We start from the raw sequence: 22,579 nt of genomic DNA, 5'->3' as shown, positions 1-22,579 counted from the left end.
AACCTAAAAAGATGAGACTGGACAGCTAAGAAGCTAACCTTGTTGAAAACATTAACGTTTTCTCCTTTCTCTTTTCCTCTTCCTTCCTTCTCTCTGTAGTTCTCTTCTTCAATTATTCCCATATTTTTTAAAGGTCTTTAATATTCTTTATAAGTAAAATAATACACTTGCTGCTATTTGTTCCTAGATAATAATTCACCTGTGAATGCCTTAAGTGATTTAATTTTAAACATTTGTTAGGCATTTTCGTTCAGGTACATCAGAAGGCCCTGTTTCCATCCAGTTCATTCAGCTTTACTATTAAACTTCAAGTGGGATCACAGAGCTTTCCTGAGCAGAAATGACATCTTGGCTTAATTCCATTGGGAGCCCACTCGGTGCCAGATTTTATTTTGCTCAGCTATCAATGAGGCTGTTGTGAAAATGCGAGTTTTCTTTGCTGTGAGAATTTATGCGCACAAAGAGACCTGCTTTTCAGAAAGAACATTGAGAACCCAGAGCCCAAGAAGAAGGGTTATTAAAGTTAATGAACCAGAGTAACCTATCCAGAGGGTGCCCAGAAACAGTACAAAACAAAAGGTCAATTGCTATTGCTATTTTAGTTATATACCCCTCCCTCTCTGGGGTTCAGAATTTAACAGGGTTAATTGCCTTTATGATGAGGCCTTGGCAAGTAATTTTCAAGCCAGATGAAAATTCTTTACTTTTTTTCCTGTAGAATTATAAGGGCCTGGGTATATCTGTGTGGCGTTTAGGAAACAGAATGTCACTTAGCTAATGATAAAGGATTATTTTATAATTCTGAGATATAACAGATTTTTTATAGTTTATAGTAATTGCCATTATTTCATACTTAAACCATGCCAACAAGGTAGTGTGTTAGGCACAGAGTCAGATATAACGATACGGTTTCTATCGCATCTGTGGTACTCAGTAACTACAAAATATTTTTTATATTTTGTGTTTTAAAAGTAGAAATACCCTTCCATACTTGACAGCTTCCAGGATATTTTCATATAACTTATTTTCGAGGAACTTTACAATAGTGAGGGTTTTATAAATGAAAAGACTAAAAATGGCCTGTGCTTGATTACCCAGTTAGTGCTAACTAGACTCAGTTCTGCCCCGGTGGTCTGTCCTAATTCAGAGAACAGTGAAGTATTGTTTTGATTTCCTCAAATTATTGAGGAAAAGACTGGAAGTTTCTCTCAGAAAATTCACTTTGAGTTTGAAATTTATATGAAAATGTGGCAAAAATCTCTTGGAATATAACCCAATTCTTTGAGTGGTGAAAGATTTCTTCTTAAGTATCTTACAGTACTTTCAAGTGTAACCCTTTATGGTGAAACATAATTCAGATGACAGTCGCCAAATATGTATGTCTAGGTCATGCCAATTAGAGAGTAGATGGCTTTATAGTTTTCCTGAAATGTCTTATGTAATTAAAAAAAAAAAATTGGTAGGCCTGTGTAGCCAGTAAACATAAGAAATGTGCAAAGACAATCATTGAAGAAAGGGAAGTCTCTATTACTGTACAACGACGAAGGATCGGTGATGCATATTTCTATATATAAAGACTCACTCTTCACTGCGTGGAGCCCTGGTGATACAGTGGTTAAGAACTTGGCAGCTAACCAAAAGGTTGGCAGTTCAAATCCACTAGCCTGTCATTGCAAACCCTATGCGGTAGTTCTCTGTCCTGTAGGGTCGCTATGAGTCAGAATCAGCTCAACAGCAGTGGTTTTTGGTTTGGTGTAGTCACTGAGTAATAAATCAGTTTTGTCACTGTGATAAAGTCTATGAATTTAATAGATATTTCAGGGTCAGCAAAGACCAAATTCTCAAGACCAAAACTTCAGAATGACTTGAAGGTTGATTTCTGAGGAGTTAAAGCTACCACAATATATTTGGAAAAATTTCTCTCAATTTCTGTGAGAGCACCAGGGCCGTGCAATCCTTTATTCTTAAGATACCTATCTATCTTTAACTTACAGCTAGCTTTAACCATTGTTTTTGACATTGCAATAGTGAGAAACCAGTTTTAATGTGAAGTTTTTTCAGAAGTGGCAAAATGTCTTTATGTTATACTTTTACGCTGTATGTTTCTGTGGGGCTTTGAGGTTCCTGGGTGGTGCAAGTGGTTTGCATTCGGCTACCACCCTAAAGGTTGGCGACTCAAACCCGCCTGGCAGCATCATGGAGAAAGGCCTACTGACCTGCTTCCGTAAAGATTACAGCCAAGAAAATCCCATGGAGCCGTTCTGTAACACATGGGATCATCATGAGTCAGAACTGACTCAGTGGCAGTGGGTTTAGTTTTTTGTTTGTTTGTTTTTATTTATTATAATGTAAAGTACGTTATTAAGGAAGTAGTAGTACTGTCAACATTTTGTGGCCTAATAATACAGAAACACCTAAACTGGCTGTCCATCAGATTCATCTAGGATACTTATAAAAATACAGATTCTTTTTATCTACCTATGGAATCAGAATCTTGAGGAATACCTCCTGGTCATCTGTATTTTTACAAATCTCTCAAGATAATGGTTCCGCAGTAACCTTTGCATGTATTGAAGTTTAGGAAATATTAGTTTAGTATATATTTTGAAAAGTTGCCAATTTAAAAATCTCATTTTTAAGGTTATTTAGATGTATCTTTTTAAATAATCTTAGGCACAACAGGCTAGGTCTGGGTGTCTGTCCTTTTTGTGTGCCTAAGTTTATTTTTTTACACATATTTTTCTAATTTTCATAGAGACCGTTTATTTGTTTGGTGGCTGGGATGGAACACAAGATCTTGCGGACTTCTGGGCGTACAGTGTGAAGGAGAACCAGTGGACATGTATCTCTAGAGACACTGAGAAAGAGGCAAGTGCTCAGACTTTTCCTATGTCTGTATGACAAAAAAGGGTGTGTACTTCTTTTTCTGGGTAATTTGTATTCTTTTAATGTCTATCAACAGTGGTAGCAGAATTCGTGGTGAACGGGTTTCCTTTAAGTACTCTGTATTCCAGCTTATAGACCTGGTTCTTCAACTGCTGTTTCACAAACAAATCTGTTTTATAGACAAATAGAAATGAGCATTCTAATAATATTTTGTTTTTTAATGACTTTAACCTGGAAATGTAACTATGTACCCATCTTTCAGTCTCATGTCCCTATCACCCCTACTCTTATTTTGAGCATTCACCTTCTTTTATTTTCCTCTGAAAAAGAATGCTATTGATGTTCCGATCCCTCACTACCTCCTTGTATATCACTTTCCATAAATGATTTGTATTTTCTTTTTGATTAAAATTATATCTGTAAAATTATGCACGTATGTATGTTTATGTGTCTGGACATACACACATAATGCATTTCCATAGTGAACAGGGGGATAGCTATGGCTTGGTTTATGGCTTTGAATTAAATAAGTGCATGATGATAGACTGGCATAAAGCAAATATTAATTAATTAACATTAATATCTTTTCAGTCTTTTAGAACTTTTCAGAGTTCTAAAGCTGTTTCAGATCCCAAGGAGTAAACCAGAACAGTAACAGCAACAGACGAGAGGAGGAAAAAAGACATAATTCAAGCCCATTGGTTTTCATCTAGGAGGGCCATTGCACAAGTCGCTGCTGCTGTGTCTTTAATGTTAGGAAACTGCGTTCTTGCTTAATTAGTATGCTCCAGGAATTAATCATTTATGTAATTTTTATCTTTTTAAAGAGGCCTTAAAATTCTGATTTCTATTTATTTTCCCAGGTAGAAGTATGTAACAATGGCCTTCCCTTTTCACAGTTTCTGCCATGAGGAATAGTGAGGAAAGGACATCTGAAATGCAGTACTGGTACATTTTCTCATGTGATTATTTCTACCCTTAGCAAAAATAATAACAGATTTTTTAAAATACCTAACTTATTCCTCCTAAAGCATTTTAAATATAGGTTGATTGCATCTGTAATTATTCTTGCAGGAAGCTCGGATTCACCCTCACATTCTGTCTTTCCTTCATTGAGTGTACCTAACTAGTGCCTATATTCTAACACCATAGGGATTCTAACACCTCTAGCACCCAGTACTGCATCTCGGATGTCCTTCGCCCTCTATTCCTCATGGCAGAAATTCCAATTTCATGGTTTCTTAAACTTTCTTGTTTCCATGTGGATCCCCATATCTATTCTCCATTCACCAGCACAGTCCTTAAAAAAACGTACCTAGTCACATGACATCTCTGCTTAAAACACTACTGTTAGCTTCAGCCCCTATTTCAGTTTTAATGCTGTGTCACAAATACCCACAAAACTGTAGTACCATATAGTGGCACTACATTATTTTGCTCACAGTTCTACAAGTTGGATGGGTCAGTCTTTTGGTTTTGACCGGGTCACTCATGTGTCTGGGGTCAGCTGGCTGTCAGCTTGTCTGGGATAGCTTCAGCTGGGACAGCTTGGCCGGTTATACATAGTTGCTTAACTTCTATTAGACTAGCAAGGGTTTCTTCTCATGGCAGAATCAGGGATACAAGGACAACGAAGTAGACAAGCCACAACTTTGTCATTGTTTCATTGTCCAAAAGAAGTCACATGACCCAAGTCCTGAGTTAATATATGGTTGGGGGCACTATCAAAGGGCCTGGATACAGGGATGTGAAAATCATCATCATCATAGAGCAATTTATATACCTCAGTCTCTTGAGCTAAGAGTGTAAACTCCAAGCTTCTCATGATTTGGTGCCCAACCTCTTATCCACCTTACCTCCTAACTTTATGTGCCAGCCATACTCCCAGTTGCTGGGATTATTCAGGTTTCTTACCTGTGTGCTTTGGTAATGTTGTTTCCCCTGTTTGGAATTAACACCCCCCTCCTCCTTCTTAAACCCTTTACCAGCATTTATCTAGCAATGGCTACTTAGTCTTTAAAACTCACTGCAAGCTTTGCTTCTTCTCTGAAGCCTTTCTTGACCTTCTCAAGCATAAGTAGAAGCTTCCCTTGGTTTGCCCACTTAACCTTTTGTATTCCTTGAATGGGTAATGATAGTGGTTGGTTTATATTTCTGTTGCCCTACCTAAATTCTTAATTCATTAAAAGTATGAATCATAGTCTGTAGAATTTATGCATTTTTAAAGATGTGACACCTGTGCTTACTCTTGTAGTGAGTAGATATGTGAGGTAAGTTAAATGAAAAGTTAATGCTGGAGAAAAGCCAAGGAATGAGAAATACCCAATTCAGGAGAGTTGTTGTTTTGAAGCAGGGCTTACAGGAGGCTTCAAAGGTAGTATTAATGTCCTCCTGAAGCGGGGTGTCGGTAGATAACCATTCATTTTATTTAATTTTTATACCATATCCATAAGTTATAAGTAATATTTAGAATGCAATTAATAATTATTTTAAAACTAGTGATGAAAAGTACAGAGATTATCTTGATGAGGATACTTTGTTATTTTTTTTAATATTTTATTTTTGTGGAAATATACACAGCAGAATGTACACCCATTCAACAATTTCTACATATACAGTTCAGTGACGTTGGTTACGCTCTTCATGTTGTGTCACCATTCTTGCTCTGTCTACCCATATTGTTTCACCATCATTTTGACCTAGTAGACTCAGTGCCCCCTAAACTTGTCATCTGTGCTTTAGTGTTACTGTTGTCAGTTTGATCTCATATAGATAAATACATAATTCTTTAAAAGAACACAATGCTCAAGGTGAACATTCTTGATTAACTAAACTGTTGTTTAGTTTAAAGGTGACTTCAGGGGATAGTTTCAGACCAAGGTTTAAAGATTTTCTCAGGGCAGTAGATTCAGAGGTTCCTTCAGTCTCAATAGGTCCAGTAAGTCTAGATTTCCTAAGAATTTAAATTCTGTTCCAATTTTACTCCTTTTGATCAGGGTTCACCTATTGAGTCCTTGATCAAAACATTCAGTAATGGTAGTGCAAAAATGACATGGTGGCAGAGGTCCTGTAACTTCGTGAGAGTGGAGGAGAATCAAGATCACCATTAGTACAAAGTTGATTCTTATGAGGTAGCGGTCCGACATACCCCCACTCTCCAATCTTTTTACCAATTCTGAAACCAGTCATCTCCCCCATGACGCTCTCTACTTATCTGCTGGGTTCGACAATTCATTGCAATGGTCACACAGAACTCACAGAACGTACTCAGGATTATGGAGCTTATTGGGGCAATAACAGGATACAGTTCAGGGTCAGGATCAACTTGGAAGTAACAGGAATGACTTAGGACACAGTTCTTCAATCGGGACAGATTCTTCTCAGCCTGGCCTCTGCCCTGTTAAGGCAAGTGTTAAAAAGCTCTTTTCGTTCTAATTGTTAGGTGCCATTGAGTCGGTTTCGACTCATAGCAACCCTGTGTACAATAGAACAAAACACTGGCCTGGTCCTGCACCATCCTCCCAGTTGTTGTTAAGCTTGAGCGCATTGTTGCAGCCACTGTATCAGTACATTTTGTTGAGGGTCTTCTTTGGTCATTAGTGTTCAGTGCATCTGATATATTCTTGAAATAGTCTCTAAATTCGGGTGGGGTATACTCAGGGTCGTACTTTGACTATCCCGAACTGTTCCTAATTTTCTTCAGCTTCAACTTGAACTTGCTTATGAGCAATTGATGGTCTGTTCTGCAGTTGGCCCCTGGCCTTGTTCTGACTGATGATGTTGAGCTTCTCCATCATCTCTTTCCACAGATGTAGTTGATTTGATTTCTGGCAAAGTCCACGTGTATAGTCACTATTTATGTTGTTGAAAAAAGGTATTTGTGGTGAAGAAGCCATTGGTCTTGCAAAACTCTGTCATGCAATCTCCAGCGTCGTTTCTATCACTAAGGCCATATTTTCCAACTACTGATCCTTCTTTGTTTCCAGCTTTTGCATTCCAGTCATTATTATCAGTGCATCCTGATTGCACGTTTGATCAATTTCAGACTGCAGGACTTGGTAAAAATCTTCAATTTCTTCATCTTTGGCCTAAGATTTCAAGCACTACTCACCAAAGTAGGGAGTAGGACAGAAACTCAAAGTTCTTTAGCTCCACTGATACGTGCCCAGAGGCACCCCACTCTTCCAGGAAGCCTCCTTCCTGAAGGCGCTCAGCTCCCTCACACTGTGGGTCAGTAAGCCTAGCCTGTTGGTCCCATGCATCACCTTCTCATGGCATTGCCATCTTATGCCTTCTTCAGTGCTACAGCTTTCCGTTTTGTGTGTCTAGGAGATTCTTAGCTTAGGGACCCCAGGTCCAAAAGATGTTGTCTGCTCTCAGCTCTTCTTGATAATAGACAGGTCCTCCCTCCAACCTCTGGGATTGGCTCCCTTTAAGCCTAGCAGGATGCCAAAACTGACCAATCCCCTACAAGGGTTCCATTACTATATTTGCATAATCTCTTTAAGCCTAGCAGGATGGCAAAACTTGCCTACACTTTCCATGAACTTTATTCACATAGTTCCACCCCTGCAAGGGTTCCATGCACCTTATTTGCATTAGCAAAACTGACCAGTCTCCTTGGTGGGTCACAAGCACCTTACTTGAATAGTCTCATTTAATAATTTTGTAGGAGTTACAAGACCGTGGCTTGAAGGACCATAGTAAAGCACTTCACTGCACCGCAGGCAGCCAGTCATCATCCAGTTCTTCTGGTCTCATGGCAAAGGAGGCAGCAGTTCATGGAGGCAGTTAGACCTACTACTCAGATCCTTCGCCGATCGCTGGGTCTCCTTCCTCTGCTTCACTAGGCAAATAGAAACCAACCATTGTATCTTGAATGGCCACTCGCAAGCTTTTAAGATTCCAAGCACTACTCACCAAAGGATGGAGTAGAACTCTATAAGCAATATCAAGCCCGTTGACTGGACGATCCCATGAGGCCGTGATCCTAAGCCTTCAAACCAACAGAACTAATCCCATGAGGTGTTTGGTGGTACCTAAGTAATATCAGCAACTGCAGCCCTTTTTTGGTTGCTGTTGCTGTAAAATTATATATAACATAACATTTGCCCTTTCACCCTTTTTCTAGTGTTTGTTATTTTCAAATCCATAGAGATTACTGTATCTTACACAGATAACGCACCCCTTCTACTTTTGTTTGCCATCTGTGCCCTCCCCCCACAAGGTATTTTCCTAAGCACACTCTGCTAATTTTTTTACAGCAACATGTACAAAAAAATTGGCGTAGCGGTGCTTGTGAAAATACCTCGCAGGGGGAGAGCGCGACTAATTTTTGCTTAAAAATTTTTATTTTATTCTTGGCAACAAATTCTGTCAGTTGTTTCCCCTGAAAGTGGCACACTTACTTTATTCATTTTTGAGAAAATATCTGCCAGTATCCAAGTCTGAATAACCATAATTTGGTCGTCAGTTGCTCTTTCAGTGAAATATAGTGTTCCATGAAAAAAGCGACTAGGTCAGCTCACAGCTCAATCACATAGGTGTTTCCTCATACTTCATCATACTTCAAGTGGCATTGTTTTATAGTTTTCTAAGTCTTTCTAATGTTTGGCTTAATAGAGGACAGCTGAGTTTATAATTGCTTCTGAATTCAGTCTGTTACTGTATCAAAAGTCATGTTGCTTCTGGAAAACTCCACCGTATACACATGAGAGAATGAGAGTGAAAAAGACAACTTTTTACTTTAGTATTGTTATGAAAATAGCTTTGACCTTACAAACTCCCGAAAGGATCTTGAAGACTCCAGAGTACATTGAGAACTGCTGTTCTAGTCTAAATAGACAGTTATCCCTGTGATGTCCCAGTAGCATTTTTATGCATGTCCCACTGTCACACACACCTCCATCCCTGACCCAGAATTTAGTCCATGATCATACATTGCGTTTAGTTGTCATGTTTCTTTAGTTTCCTTTAGTCTGGAACAGTTCCTCAGCTTTCCTGCCTTTTTTGACCTTGACATTTTTGAAGGATACAGGACAGTTGTTCTGTAGAATGTCCCTCAATTGGGTTTGCCTGTCGTTTCCTCATGAGTGGAATTAGGTTATATATTTTTGACAGGAATATCATATGGATGACATTGAGTCCTCTGCAGTGTATCATTGCGGGAGACACATTATGTCAGTTTGTCTGGTGTTAACTTTGATCACTTGGTTAAGGTTTCTTTACCTTATAATTAATAAATAATTTGTGGCATGAGGCTTTGAGATGACAGAATTATCCTGTCACTCATCAAACTTTCATCCACTAGTTTTATCATCACTGATGAAACTGTTAAAACTTTTCCACACTGGTTGTACCATTTTATGCTTCTGCCAGCAACGTACAAGAGTTCTGGTTGCAACACCTTTTCTCCAATGTTTGGCATTGGCAGTCTTTTTAATATTAGTATTTTTGGTGAATGTGGAGTGGTATCTTAATTGTGGTTTCATTGTGCATTCATCCCATGTGCTTAACTGGCCATTCATATATCTCCTTTTGTGAAGTTTCTGTTTCAAGCCTTTTGCGTGTTTAAAAAAAAGAGTAAAAGGTTTATTGTCTTTTTAATTTTGAATTGTAGAGGTTTTTTTTTTTTTTTTTTACATATTCTGGATACAAGTCCTTTATCACATATGTATCTTATAAATATATTCTCCCAGTTTATGACTTGCTTATTTATTTTCTTAATGTTTTTTGATGAGCAGAAGTTTTCAATTTTGATGTAGTCCAATTTATCAATTTTTTTCTTTTATAGTTATTTATGTGTACGAAATCTTTGCCTGCTTCACCTTGCAAAGATATTTTCCCAGTTTCTCTATAGTTTTAGCTTTCATGTTTAGATCTGTGATCTATCTCGAGTTAATTTTTGTGTATGGTGTACAGTAGGAGTTAAGGTTCATTTCTTTCCATGTGGATATCCAGTTGTCCCAGCACCAATTACAGAAGACCTTCTTTCCCCTGTAGAATTGCTTTGGCATCTTTGTAAAAAGTCAATTGATCATCTTGTGATCTAGTCTTATACCAGTATCACATTTCTTTGATTACTGTAGCTTTATAGTAAGTTATGAGGTCAGGTAGTACCACTCTGCTCTTCTTTTTCAAAATATTTAAATTATTCAATCTCAAAAGCTCCTCAGGGTCTTTTGCATTTTCATATAAATTTTAGAATCATATTGTCAGTTTCTAAAATTGCTGGGATTATGATTAGGAATGTGATAAATCTGTAAGTCAATGTGGAGAGAATTGATGTCTTAGTAATATTGAGTTTTTTTTTTTACTCCATGGACATGGTTTAATTGCTATTTATTTTAGTCATCTTCATTAGCTCTCAGCACTCAGAGTTTTCAGGTTAGAGGTCTTGGATAATTTTATTAAGCTGATCCCAGTGTATTTTGTTTTTTCATGATATTGTAAATAGGATTAAAGGTTTTTTATTTTCCAGTTGTTTGTTGCCAGTATAGAGAAGTACAGCTGATTTTTTTAGTTGTCTTTGTGACTAGGCCAAATCTAATTATTTCTAATAATTTCTTTGTTCATTTCTTAGAATGCCTTAAACAGTCATGTCACCTGTGAATAGAGACAAGCTTACTTCTTTCTTTGCAAACTCTTTTTTCCTTTATAATTTTTTGTAATTTTATTTTTTATTGCCTTGTTGCACTGGTGGGGACTCCCAAGTACAATGTAAAATAATAGTGGTAAACGTAGGTATACTTGTCATGTTTCAGAATTTATGAGGAAAGCATTCCTGTCAAGTGGAAAATTAGATTTAAGATTTTTGTACATTGTTTATCAGATTGAGGAAGTGTCTGTATATTCTTAGTGTGCTGTGAGTTTTTATTATGAATATGTGTTGAATGTTTTTCTGTATATATTGACATCATGTTTTTTTTCCTTTATTCTGGTAATATGCCAAATTACCTTGATTGAATTTCAAATGTAAATTTCACTTTGCATTCCTGAGATAAGCTCCTTTGGTCAGGAAATATTCTTGTTAAATATCGCTGCATTCTATTTGATAGTATTCAGTTAAAGATTAGTTTTGTGTCTGTATTCATGAAGGATATTAGCCTGCGAATTATTTCCCCTCCTCCTCTTTCTTTGTAATATTCTTGCTATTTGGTTTCAGAGTTACATTGTCATCATAAAATGTTAGGAAGTTTTCCTTCCTCTCTCATTTTATGAATGATTTTGTATAAAATTGATATCATTTCTGCCTTAAATATTTAATAAAATTTACTGATGTAGATATCTTGGACTGAAATTTTCTTTGTGGAAAGGTTTTAAATTGTGAATCCAATTTTTCAGTAGATATAATGACTTCACATTATCTCTTTCATCCTGTGTCAATTTTGGTAAGTTCTTCCCCCACCCCAGTAATATGTCCATTTTATCTACATTTTCAAATTTTTATCTAGGTTTTTCATTATAGTCCCTTATTTTCATTTTAATTTCTAGAATGTCTGTAATGATATTCCTGCTGCATTTCTAATATTGGCGATTTGTGGTTTTCCATTTTTTAAAATTAGTCTTGCTGGTGGTTTATAATTTTATTAATCTTCCAAAGAACCAACTTCATTCATTTTTTCTTTTTTATTCCATCAATTTCTAATTTTTATTTTCTCTTGTTAGTGTATAAATTTGCTCACCATTTTAATAGTACTTGTGCTAGTTAAGGTAAAGCAAGAAGTTCTGTTAATTCTGTTAAAATTTCAAATTTCACACTCTACAAGATATGACATAGATTCATTATATGTTACTCCCTCTTTGTTTTTGAAATTATTTAATTATGGAGAAAATTATTTCTTAAATAAAACGTCTACCTTACCTCCTGAAGATTGTCTTTGACAAAAATCTTTAAAAGCAAGTTTTAAAATGGTAATTAATGTGAATACTAAAATGCATGTTGAGATCAACTTAACATTTGGATTAATAACACTAATCATCTACTTTTTTTCCTGCCTAAGATCTTTGTTCCTTCATTTAATCTAAATAATACTGCTAGATTACTCTCTTGTTTTATTACTGTTTTTGACATATTTTTTTTCTCTGCTTTCCATTGCCATTGAGTCAGCATAGCAGCCCTATAAGACGGAGTAGCACTGCCCCATAGGGTTTCCAAGGCTGTAATCTTTATGAAGCAGACTGCCAAGTTGTTCTCCTGCAGAGTGGCTGATGGGTTCAAACAGCCAACCTCTGGTTAGCAGCTGGGCACTTAACCACTGTTTCACCAGGCTGCTGAGATTCTGCTTTAGGAACCTGTAATAGTTCTTTATTAGTTGTAATATTGTGGCCAAGCTCCTCTGTCATTCACCAAGCTTCCTATGTCCACCTTCTAGTTGCACTCTATAATTTCACAGCAAGAACTCTTCGTCTTAGTCATGACCACACACAACAAGTGAATTTTTGGGTTTGTTTCTCTTATATTCTGGAAAGACAACCTGGACTAGTGGAAAGAACACAGTTTTGGGCACAGGTTACACTGGGGTTTAGATCCTCTACTCTTCGTAGTTTTGTGACTATGGGCAAACTACTTAGACTTTGTGAGATGGGGATAAATATTTCCTTACAGGATTGTTGTAAGGGTTAAATGAAAAACATACACACATACAGACACATATTAATAATATAGACAGAACTTAGTATCAGTTTCCTTTCCTTTGCCCCTTACAACTAATCCATCCTGCCCAATTGAAGTTCTTTAATTTTTTTTCATGAACTCCTTTTTTTTTGGCTATACAGCAATATTTTTTTTACCTTCTCTGCAATCTTGTGATAAAGTGATCACAACTAAATAATTTTTGTTGATAACATATATTCTTCGTATTGTTCCCTAGTTGTTTAATGTAGATGCGATATTTATTCAGTCAGTCAATCAGGAGAGTCAGTGTTATATAAGGCCACTGGATGAAGAAATCAAAGGCTTGGATTCTCATCCTGCTTCTTTCACCAGCTAACTAGCCTTAGTATGATACCTTTCCTTTCTGGGTTTAATTTTCCTCATTTTCTCAAAGGAGGGAATTAAACTAGAGATTTTACTCAGGTTCCTTCCAGTGATGAAATTCAGATGTTCTTGGAGTGCCCGTTTCAGAAAAATATAAAAATATAAGCCTGTCTTTAAGTAGTTCAGCATGTACTAGGGAATTAAGCTATGTGTGTAAATGACTAAAATGCAGTGCGATGTATAATAGAAACCGTATAAACAGGGACCTGTGGGCTATAGAGTGGTTTCTCTTTCCTGCTGTATTTTAGGCATTTCTAAGGTAAGATTTGTGTTTTCTATTGCTTTTGCTTTACTTTAGAGATTTAGACAGTGTTGGACTCTCTACTTTTCTTGATATGAGTTTCTGAGTAAATCCTTTTAATGGAAGTCAACAAAAAGGGCATTTAATCTTATTTTCTGTTATTCTCTATTTTTTTTTTTTTTTCCTTTTTATTTTTCTTGCTCTCCACAGAATGGTCCTAGTGCCAGGTCATGTCATAAAATGTGCATTGACATTCAGCGAAGGCAGATCTACACATTAGGACGTTATTTGGACTCCTCTGTGAGGAACAGCAAATCTCTGAAAAGTGACTTCTATCGTTATGACATTGACACAAACACGTGGATGTTACTGAGTGAGGACACTGCTGCTGACGGAGGACCGAAATTGGTGTTTGATCATCAGGTTTGGTGCATAGATAAATATATGGTGGAAATTATTAGTGCTCAGTAACTCTTGCTCTCAGGGTTTATTTCAGATGGTATGCTGTGTTGTATTTTAGTGGTGTCCACTGTAAATACTTATGACAGATTTTAGAGTGAAACGTATTTACTTTTGTTTATAACCCCTTGAGCAAAGGAGCCCTGGCGGCACAGTGGTTAAGTGCTACAGCTGCTAACCAGAAGGTCTGCAGTTCGAATCTACCACCCTCTCCTTGGAAACCCTATAGGGCAGTTCTACTCTGTCCTGTAGAGTCGCTATGAATCGGAGTCGACTTGATGGCAACAGGTTTGGTTTGGTTTGGTATAACCACAAACTCATTATGAACGTAGGTGGATATTTGACATACACTAAAATAAACATAAACTCAGCACAAATAGAAGTCATATAGTGAGTTATAGACAAGAAGACTACACATACAATATTGTGAACCATTTTAATATTAATATTCATATAGCTGTCATCATTATCCCCATCTGTGTCATTATCATTGTCATCAGTCTTTGCTTACCTTACTCCAGATCAATTCAGTATAGCTCAGTATCTGAACCAAAATAGCAACCACTTTAAATTCTACAGGCAATTTTGTATGTGTAATTCAACCCATGTCTAAAGTTTTCTTGGATTGATGGGAGGGAAGGTTTAAAAATATCTGTAACACTGTATTGATGAACATAACAGCTAGCATTTGGGAAACAGGAGGTGGTACTAGAATTATGACAGAATCTGGCTTAGCCCTAAAATCTTACGTAACACTCAAAATCTAAGTATTTACTGTGTCTTTACAGATTTTCTTTAATTGTTTGCTTTAGAACTATCTTACTGACAGAATTTTTATTAATAAGTAATTGTTATCGGAGAATAGTAAGGAAAAGGAGAAGTTGGTTATATACCTATCTCGTAAGTGGTAGATAAGAAATCAAAAGCATTAGTCCAAAGTAATCCTCATATTTAATCTGGAACTTCTTCTGGCTCTGTGTAACCGGGCTTTGCAAAGCTCTGCACATCCCTGCTGACATCCTCATTGTTGTTCATGTGGAAAATAAGAACTCCAACAAAAGTTAGTCTGGCTTCTGATCTTTTAAAAACAGAGCATCAGCAGATAACAGAAAAGAACAACATCATTAGGGGAACAATTTCTTTTTTGCTCCTAAAAGGTTACAAATTTCTTTTATAAAGGATGTTAATGTCTGTATTTTTACTAGTGGAAAGAACGAATAGCTTCGGGGTCGTCTGAAGCACATAAAGGATTCCTGTGTGTGGCCTTTGTTTTTCTTGACTTTGATTAAATAGCATGTTCCTTGGAAGTTAGATTCTGTTAAATAATTTTGAACCGATTAGATGGTATAGCAGAATTCTAGTCTGGGGGTCAAGAAACCAAAATTACAGTCCTAATTCAGTCCACAGCTAGCTCTGTGACCTTGAGCTGGTAATGTGATCGGCATAAGCCTCCATTTTCTATCGTTTCCTGCAAACTAAGGTGTATTAGTGCTTACTCCAAAATCACTGGTGCTGTTCATGACACTAGAGGATTCAACACTTAGTGTTCAAATTTGGGAAGCACATGAGAAAACTGGAGGCGTGAAGACGTATTTATGTTACTCTGCCATTTAGAATTTAACATTTAAAAAAAAAATAAAATTCAAAGACTTCTGAATCTCTTAAAAACATAGTGGCAGCTTAGTTTTGAAGTAGCCTACTTTGTTGCTTTGTGTGGTTTCCAGCAACAGTGAGAACCAAACAAAAAGGAAAACACAAGCCACCTATTCAGCAAAACCAAGAGCCAAATAAAACCCAGAACTCCCAATTCCTTGTAAGTTTAGTCAAAAACAACTGAAATTCCCGGAACCTGTGAAGAAACCTAGAACAGTGTGCTGAGGGATAACTGGGAGTGAAGAGGGAGCTGAGCAGTGGTACATCACAGTATGAAATGTGACGAGCAAAGCAGAGACTGAACCCAGAACACTCAGTGAAATAATGTGTGGAAAATGCTCAGAAAGCCCAAAGGGAGTAGACGTCAGAAAGCACCATCTTCTAAAAGTGAGGGAAGCACCACAACAAGTAGGGACAATGGCTCCTTTTGAAATGCCCCGTGAAGGAACTGGGAGATCTCAAGCCTTGAGATAGAAGCCCTCCTAAACCAGATAAAATTGATACAGTTGGAGAAGGCGTGGTATAACAATAGCGCCATATTTGGGGGAAAAAAAACCCAGTTCAGTGGCAACACAGAAGGGAATCCTTGACCGAGTAACATCTCCGTTCTGTAGAAACCTTCTAATAAGTTAGCTAGTCCAGGGAAATTAACTTACTTAAATATGAAAAACAAAAATGCAGTGAGCACCAAAACTTAAGAGAAGTACTCTTTAAAAAAAAAAAGGCAGCAAAACTTCCTTTCAGGCAACAGCAGTCGAAAATTCCATCCCAGTATTATAACATGAATTAAAAGACCTGATGAAGCTTGAAACTCTGAAGGAAGACTGCAAAACATAAATTCAGGGATGCAAATGAGGTATGCCAGTAATAGGAGCATCTGAAACTGGATCTGGTAAAACTCAGAAAAGTGACTGAGAAAATACACATCGCCATTTTCAGAAATGAAGACTAATCTACAAGGAGCATAAAGAAGAATAGGTAAAGTCATATACCATGGAAATAAGAACAAATAAATACAGGGGTAAAAAATGATTAGCCAGAACGTTATAGATATGGAAGACAGGCAAGATGATTAAACATATACATAATTGGAGTCCTTGAAGAAGAAAACCAAAGCAATGGAACAGAACAAATATTTATTAAGAAAACTTGGCTGAAGAGATATCTAGAAAAAATATATTAATTTGCTAGTGAAATAAAAATCTCAGTAAATTGATTTAAAAGCAGAATGGACACACTCACCTGTAAATTAGTTAATAAATTAGTGAACTGAAAATTATGAGAGAAAATTTAAGAAACATGAAAGAAAAGGCTCTGAAGTTCCAACATCTAGCTAATAAGAGTTCTAGCTAATAGAGTTCTAGAGAGTAGAGGCAAGAAAATACTTAAGGAAAAAACAAAGAAAATTCTTAGAACTTAGGAAAGATACAAGTTTTCACATTGAAAGGAATTACCAAGTACAGATCAGGATAAATTAAAAAAATATAAAACCTTACCTAGACACTTTGGTTAATGAAATTTCAGAAACCAAGGACTGAGAGACATTCCTAGAACTTGCCAGAGAGAAAACTGGTTACTGTTGTAGGTAAGCAAGAATCAGATTGGCATAAGGCATATTGAGGGATAGGCAAGAGTACTGTGTTAAAAGGAGGCAAAGTTTATCCCACCATAGAAGTCAGTCTGAGGATTGCCTTTTTTGTTTGTTTGTGTTACTATTTTGTAACAACATAATTTGTAGAGTTTTGTAAAATAAATGCAGAGAGAAATTTAGGTGCATCACTCTTCTGCACATATCTGCTTTCTTATTAAGTGGTAACAAGAATAGTTGGATGCCCATACCTTATAGCAAAAACAAAACTAATTCACAAAAACTAATTCAAGATAGACGACAGACCTAAATATAAAACCAAAAACTATAAAGATCTTAGAAGAAAAAATAGGATCAATGCTAGATGGCCCTAATACACAGCATTATCTAACAGCACACAAACTCCAGAAGATAAGCTAGATAATTGGGATCTTCTAGAAATTAAACACTTAATGCTCATCAAAAGACTTCACCAAAAGAGTGGAAAGAGAACCTACAGGCTATGGGAAAAAAAATTTGGCTATGACAAATCTGACAAAGGCCTAATCTCTAAAATCTACAGGAAAATCCAGCACTTCTACAACAAAAATACAAATAATCCAATTAAAAAATGGGCAATGGAAATGGACAGATACTTCACCAAGGAAGACATTCAAGCAGCTAACAGACATATGAGGAAATGTTCATGATCACTAGCCATTAGAGAAATGCAAATCAAAACCACAATGAGATACCATCTCACCCCAGCATTAATGGCATGAGTCAAAAAAAAAAAAAAAAAAATAACAAATGTTGGAGAGGCTGTGGAGAGATTGGAACTCTTATGCACTGCTGGTAGGATTGCAAAATGGTACAACCATTTTAGAAAATGATATGGTGCTTCCTTAGGAAGCTAGAAATAGAAATACCATATGATTCAGCAATCCCACTCCTAGGAATATGTCGTAGAGAAATAAGAGCCATCATAAACAGGCATATGCACACCCATGTTCATTGCAGCATTGTTCACAATAACAAAAAGATGGCAACAACCTAGATGCCCGTCAGCAGATGAATGAATCTGGAAGGCAATTTGCTGAGTGAAATAAGTCAATCACAAAAGGACAAATAATACGTGAGACCACTATTATAAAAACTCATGAAAAAGTTTATATACAAAAAGAAACAATCCTTGATGGTTATGAGGGAGGGGAGGGGTGGGGATGGGAAAACACTAAATAGACAATAGATAAGTGGTAACTTTAGTTAGAAACCAGCACAGCTTGTACAAGGCAAGGTCATGGAACCTCCACAGATACATCCAAACTCCCTGAAGGACCAAATTACTGGGCTGAGGGCTGTGGGGCCCATGGTCTCGGGGATCTTCCAGCTCAATTGGCCTAACATTTCATAAAGAAAATGTTCTATATTCTACTTTGGTAAGTAGTGTCTGAGGTTTTAAAAGCCTGTGGGCGGCCATCTAAGATACTCAACTGGTCTCACCCCATCGGGAGCAAGGGAGAATGAAGAAAACTAAAGACACAAGGGAAAGATTGGTTCAAAAGACTAATGGACCACAGCTTCCACCAGACTGAGTCCAGCACAACTAGGTGGCGCCCAGCTACTACCACTGACTGCTGTGACACGGATCACAGTAGAGAGTCCCAGACAGAGCTAGAAGAAAATGTAGAACAAAATTCTAATTCACACAAAAAAGACCAGACTTAACTGGCCTGATCCCCAAGAGTGTGGCCCCTGGACACCCTTTTAGCTAAGTAATCAAGTCACCCCTGAGGTTCATCCTTCAGCCAAAGATTAGACAGGCCCATAAAACAAAATGAGACTACAGGGGAACACCAGCCCAGGGGCAAGGACTAGAAGGCAGGGAGGGGGCAGGAAAGGTGGTAATAGGGAACCCAGGGTCGAGAAGGGAGAGCGTTGACATGTTGTGGGGTTGGTAACCAATGTCATAAAACCATATGTGTACTGTTTAATGAGAAGCTAGTTCTGTAAACCTTCATCTAAAGTACAACAATAAAGAAAATAAAATATTACCAAAAAAAAAAAAGAATAGGACGCTTGCCTAGAAACTCTGTACGAAGGGATATGTTCAGTATTCACCCACAGAGTATGATCAGTATTCACTCGTAGATATAAATGAACACCTTATGTATCATTGGTTTATTCTGGTAAAAAATTACACGGTTTCATGAACATATAAAGGTCATTAAGTCAACATGTTTTACTCTCATTGGGAAAAACGGAGACCAGAAAAGGTATTTAGAAATCCATCGTGGATCACTGCCATGTTTTGCAGTATGGGCATGTAATAATTGGGGTGGTACTTAGTGTCATTAAGTTCCGTTTTTTCAGGAATTTAAAACTGGACACATTGGTTTCACTTTGGTACATATGACAGGAATGAACTAAAACTATCCAATCTCTTACTTTGCTCTGATAGATGTGTATGGATTCAGAAAAACATATGATCTACACGTTTGGTGGCAGAATTTTGACATGTAATGGCAGTGTAGACGACAGCAGAGCCAGTGAACCCCAGTTCAGTGGATTGTTTGCTTTCAACTGTCAGTGTCAAACCTGGAAACTTCTTCGAGAAGACTCCTGTAATGCTGGGCCTGAGGACATCCAGTCTCGAATAGGACACTGCATGCTATTCCACTCAGTAAGAATATTTTGTGCATTGTATTGTATTATTTTGTAAAATATATCTCAATAGGAAAAGAAGTGGTGATATCTAATTCTTCAATAAAAGATCAAAACTGTTCATTAGACATAAATGATTAATGTAGCAGTGATAGAGAAAAAGAAAATTTCCTTTAACAGGGAACTCTTTGCTAATTATGAGACTCTTCCCATCGACCTAGTAATCCCTAAATAGTTACCACCTGAAAACACTCTTATTGCTAACGTCTCCACTGCTTACCTAGGTGTGGTAGCTCTTTCCCTTTCTTACGCCTTTCCACTTATTGACTTCTCTCAGTAATTGGAAGAAGCATTAGGTGTGAAGAATTAAGAATTGACTTTATAGAATTAGAAATAAAATTTATCAGCAAAAGCAACTTAGAGACTTTTCTTTAAACTTTTCAGATGTTTTAATGAGAAACTTGTGCTTCTTTCTGTGAGCAATAGCTTTAAAAAAAGCACTACAGGATATTTTAAACATATACCACAGAAGAAGAGAGTGATAAATTTCTGTGTACCCATTTGTGTGTTTCAGCAGTTTTCAGTTTTCTGCTGTTCATTTTTCACATATCTACCTCACTTTTACTTCATTTCATTTCTTTGATTTTTAAATGTATTCTTAAATTTTATTATGCTGAAGTATTTTAAAGCAGTTCCCAGACATTGTATCATCACACCTGTAGATACTATGATATATAATTCTTAACAGGTAAGGACTTTTTGAAAACAAAGTTGCAGTACCATTATGATGCCCAGCCTCCCAAAAGTAGTTTTTTTAATAGCATTTAATACTCAGTCCGCATTCATTTTTATCTGATTTACTGAAAAATACCATTTTATAGTCTGGTTCCAAAAAAAGGTATATCTAGTGCATTTGGTTATCATGTCTCTCGATTCATGACAGTACTCCCTCCTTATTTTTCCCCTTCACATACCACTTAATTTTAAAGAAACAGTCATTTGTGATGTAGAATTTCCCACATTCTGTACTTGGCTGCCTTTTATCCTTGTAGTGTCATTTAAGGAGCCATGGTGGCACAAGGGTTAAGTACTAGCTGCTAATGGAAAGATTGGCAGTTATAACCCATTAACTGCTCTGAGGGAGAAAAGACCTGGCAATCTGCTTCTGTAAAAATTACAGCCTTGGAAACCCTATGGGACAGTTCTGTCATATAGGGTCCTTTGCGTTGGAATCTACATAAAAACAACAACAATGTCGTTGAACGTGTTTCTCTGTCTTCCGTATTTCCTATAAGTTAGTAGTTAGATTCTCATTCCCTTTTTTTGCAGGCGTATGGGTAGAGGAGTGCAAGAATACTTCATAGATACTCAGATTTCAAAGTATCAAGAGACGTTTAATGTCTACTTGTCATACTTTTGGTGATGTTAAAATTGTTCAGTGGGTTAAGGTGTTATCATCCTGACCAACCAATTACAAAGTTTCTTGTCAACCTTTTACATATTGGTTTAGCAGCCATTGATAACCACTGCCTGGATTTCTTTAAAACCCGTTGTTGTCGAGTTGATTCCAACTCATAGTGACCCTATAGGACAGAGTAGAACTGCCCCATATGGTTTCCAAGGAGCACCTGGTGGATTTGAACCACTGACCTTTTGGTTAGCAGCCGTAGCTCTTAACCATTATGCCACCAGGGTTTCTTTAGAGTTTGTAAAATAGTGATTTCCCTAATTATATCATTCCTTCTGTATTGATTCTACTATTTAAAAAAAAGAAAACTTTCCCTCATCAACTATTTGGTTACCCTGAAAGGTAAATTATACAGGATAGACAATATAAATATTTGATTATTTTCCTTTGTTGGTTTTCAGATTTATGAGTTGATGCTCTGGAGTTAACCAAAGAGGTTTTTAAAAAATTTTATGGAACTCATGGATTTTTATATAATTCATATGTTTCGTATGTTTAATCCAATTCAGTCATTATTCTTTTTGATGCTCAAAATTTCCTTTATGTTTGGCCAGTGGAAGCCCTTTTCAAGTTGGCTTCTGTGTCCTTTTGACATGACTCTAGTCTTTGAAAATTGCCTTGCTTTTAGGTATGTTTCCTGGCCCCAACCCTAGAATTGACGAGGACCTCTGATTTTCCTGTGGGAAATACTATTTAGAGACCAAAATCTGGGAGTTGGGGTGTTTTAGGTTAATGGGTTGACATTGTCTCTAAATATTTTTCAGTGGACAGAGCTAGGATCCATACATACATACACACACACCTATCATATGTACAATTCAAATAAAAGATTACAGGGTTTTTATTTTAATGTTTGTGATTTTCTGTTTGTGTGTCTTTGAAGGTGCGAATCCTCCTTCCTAATGACAATATTATATCGCTTACTTACTTTATGTATAATAGTTTTCACAATAACAAAGTCAGCAACAAAATCACTGAGTGCTGTTTCAGATTGCTTTCTGATTATTTTTCTGTTTAGGATATAGTCCACTGGGAATGGACAGTCAGAGCAATATGAATTTAAATGACAAGAAATATTACTCATCTGTGTGGTTATACCATTAATTTTATACATAGATAGGTCTATTTATTTCACCCCCCCAAACTTTAAGGATATATATGTTTTTTGAATTTTGTTTTATGATTAAATAAAAACATATGCATGGTTCTAAAATTAAAACTGTAAGATCAGTAACTCTGGAGAGATCTTTCTGCTCTGTCTTTTCCCCTATTGATAACTTTTTATTAGGTTCTGGTTTAGCCTCCCTTTATTTCTTTGTGAAATAAGAAACATACGCATATATTCCTACTTCTTCTTTCTTACACAGAGGCAGCACCCTGTATGCATTACTCTTCACCATGCTTTACTTTAACAGAATAGCCTAGATATCACCTCTTAGCAGTGTAAAGAGAACTTCCTCATTTCTTTTTAAATCAGCATAGTGCTCCGTCACGTGGGATCTATCAGAAAATTACGTTTGCAGAGGTTTACGTTGTAAACGGCTTTTTCTGAAGTCTTCATGGAAGTGAATACCTTTTTCTTTGCCCTTTTTTTTTTTCTTA

General features: G+C 36.7%; 1 protein-coding gene across 5 annotated transcripts in view; it reads left to right on the top strand.

The window, feature by feature from the left end:
- Positions 1-22,579, top strand: part of MKLN1 (muskelin 1) — a 363,210-nt gene that overhangs the window by 284,741 nt on the left and 55,890 nt on the right. For all 5 annotated transcript variants that reach the window (XM_049893182.1, XM_049893181.1, XM_049893185.1 and 2 more), the window contains 3 exons: positions 2,756-2,868; positions 13,377-13,589; positions 19,307-19,528. In XM_049893182.1, coding sequence (XP_049749139.1) covers positions 2,756-2,868; positions 13,377-13,589; positions 19,307-19,528 — 548 coding nt within the window. The remainder of the gene's footprint in view (positions 1-2,755; positions 2,869-13,376; positions 13,590-19,306; positions 19,529-22,579) is intronic.

This window comes from Elephas maximus, chromosome 8 (genome assembly GCF_024166365.1).
Source record: "Elephas maximus indicus isolate mEleMax1 chromosome 8, mEleMax1 primary haplotype, whole genome shotgun sequence".
In the NCBI taxonomy this organism is placed as follows: Eukaryota; Metazoa; Chordata; class Mammalia; order Proboscidea; family Elephantidae; genus Elephas; species Elephas maximus.
Note: the sequence above shows the minus strand (reverse complement) of the source record. Positions and strands in the feature narration are given on the sequence as shown.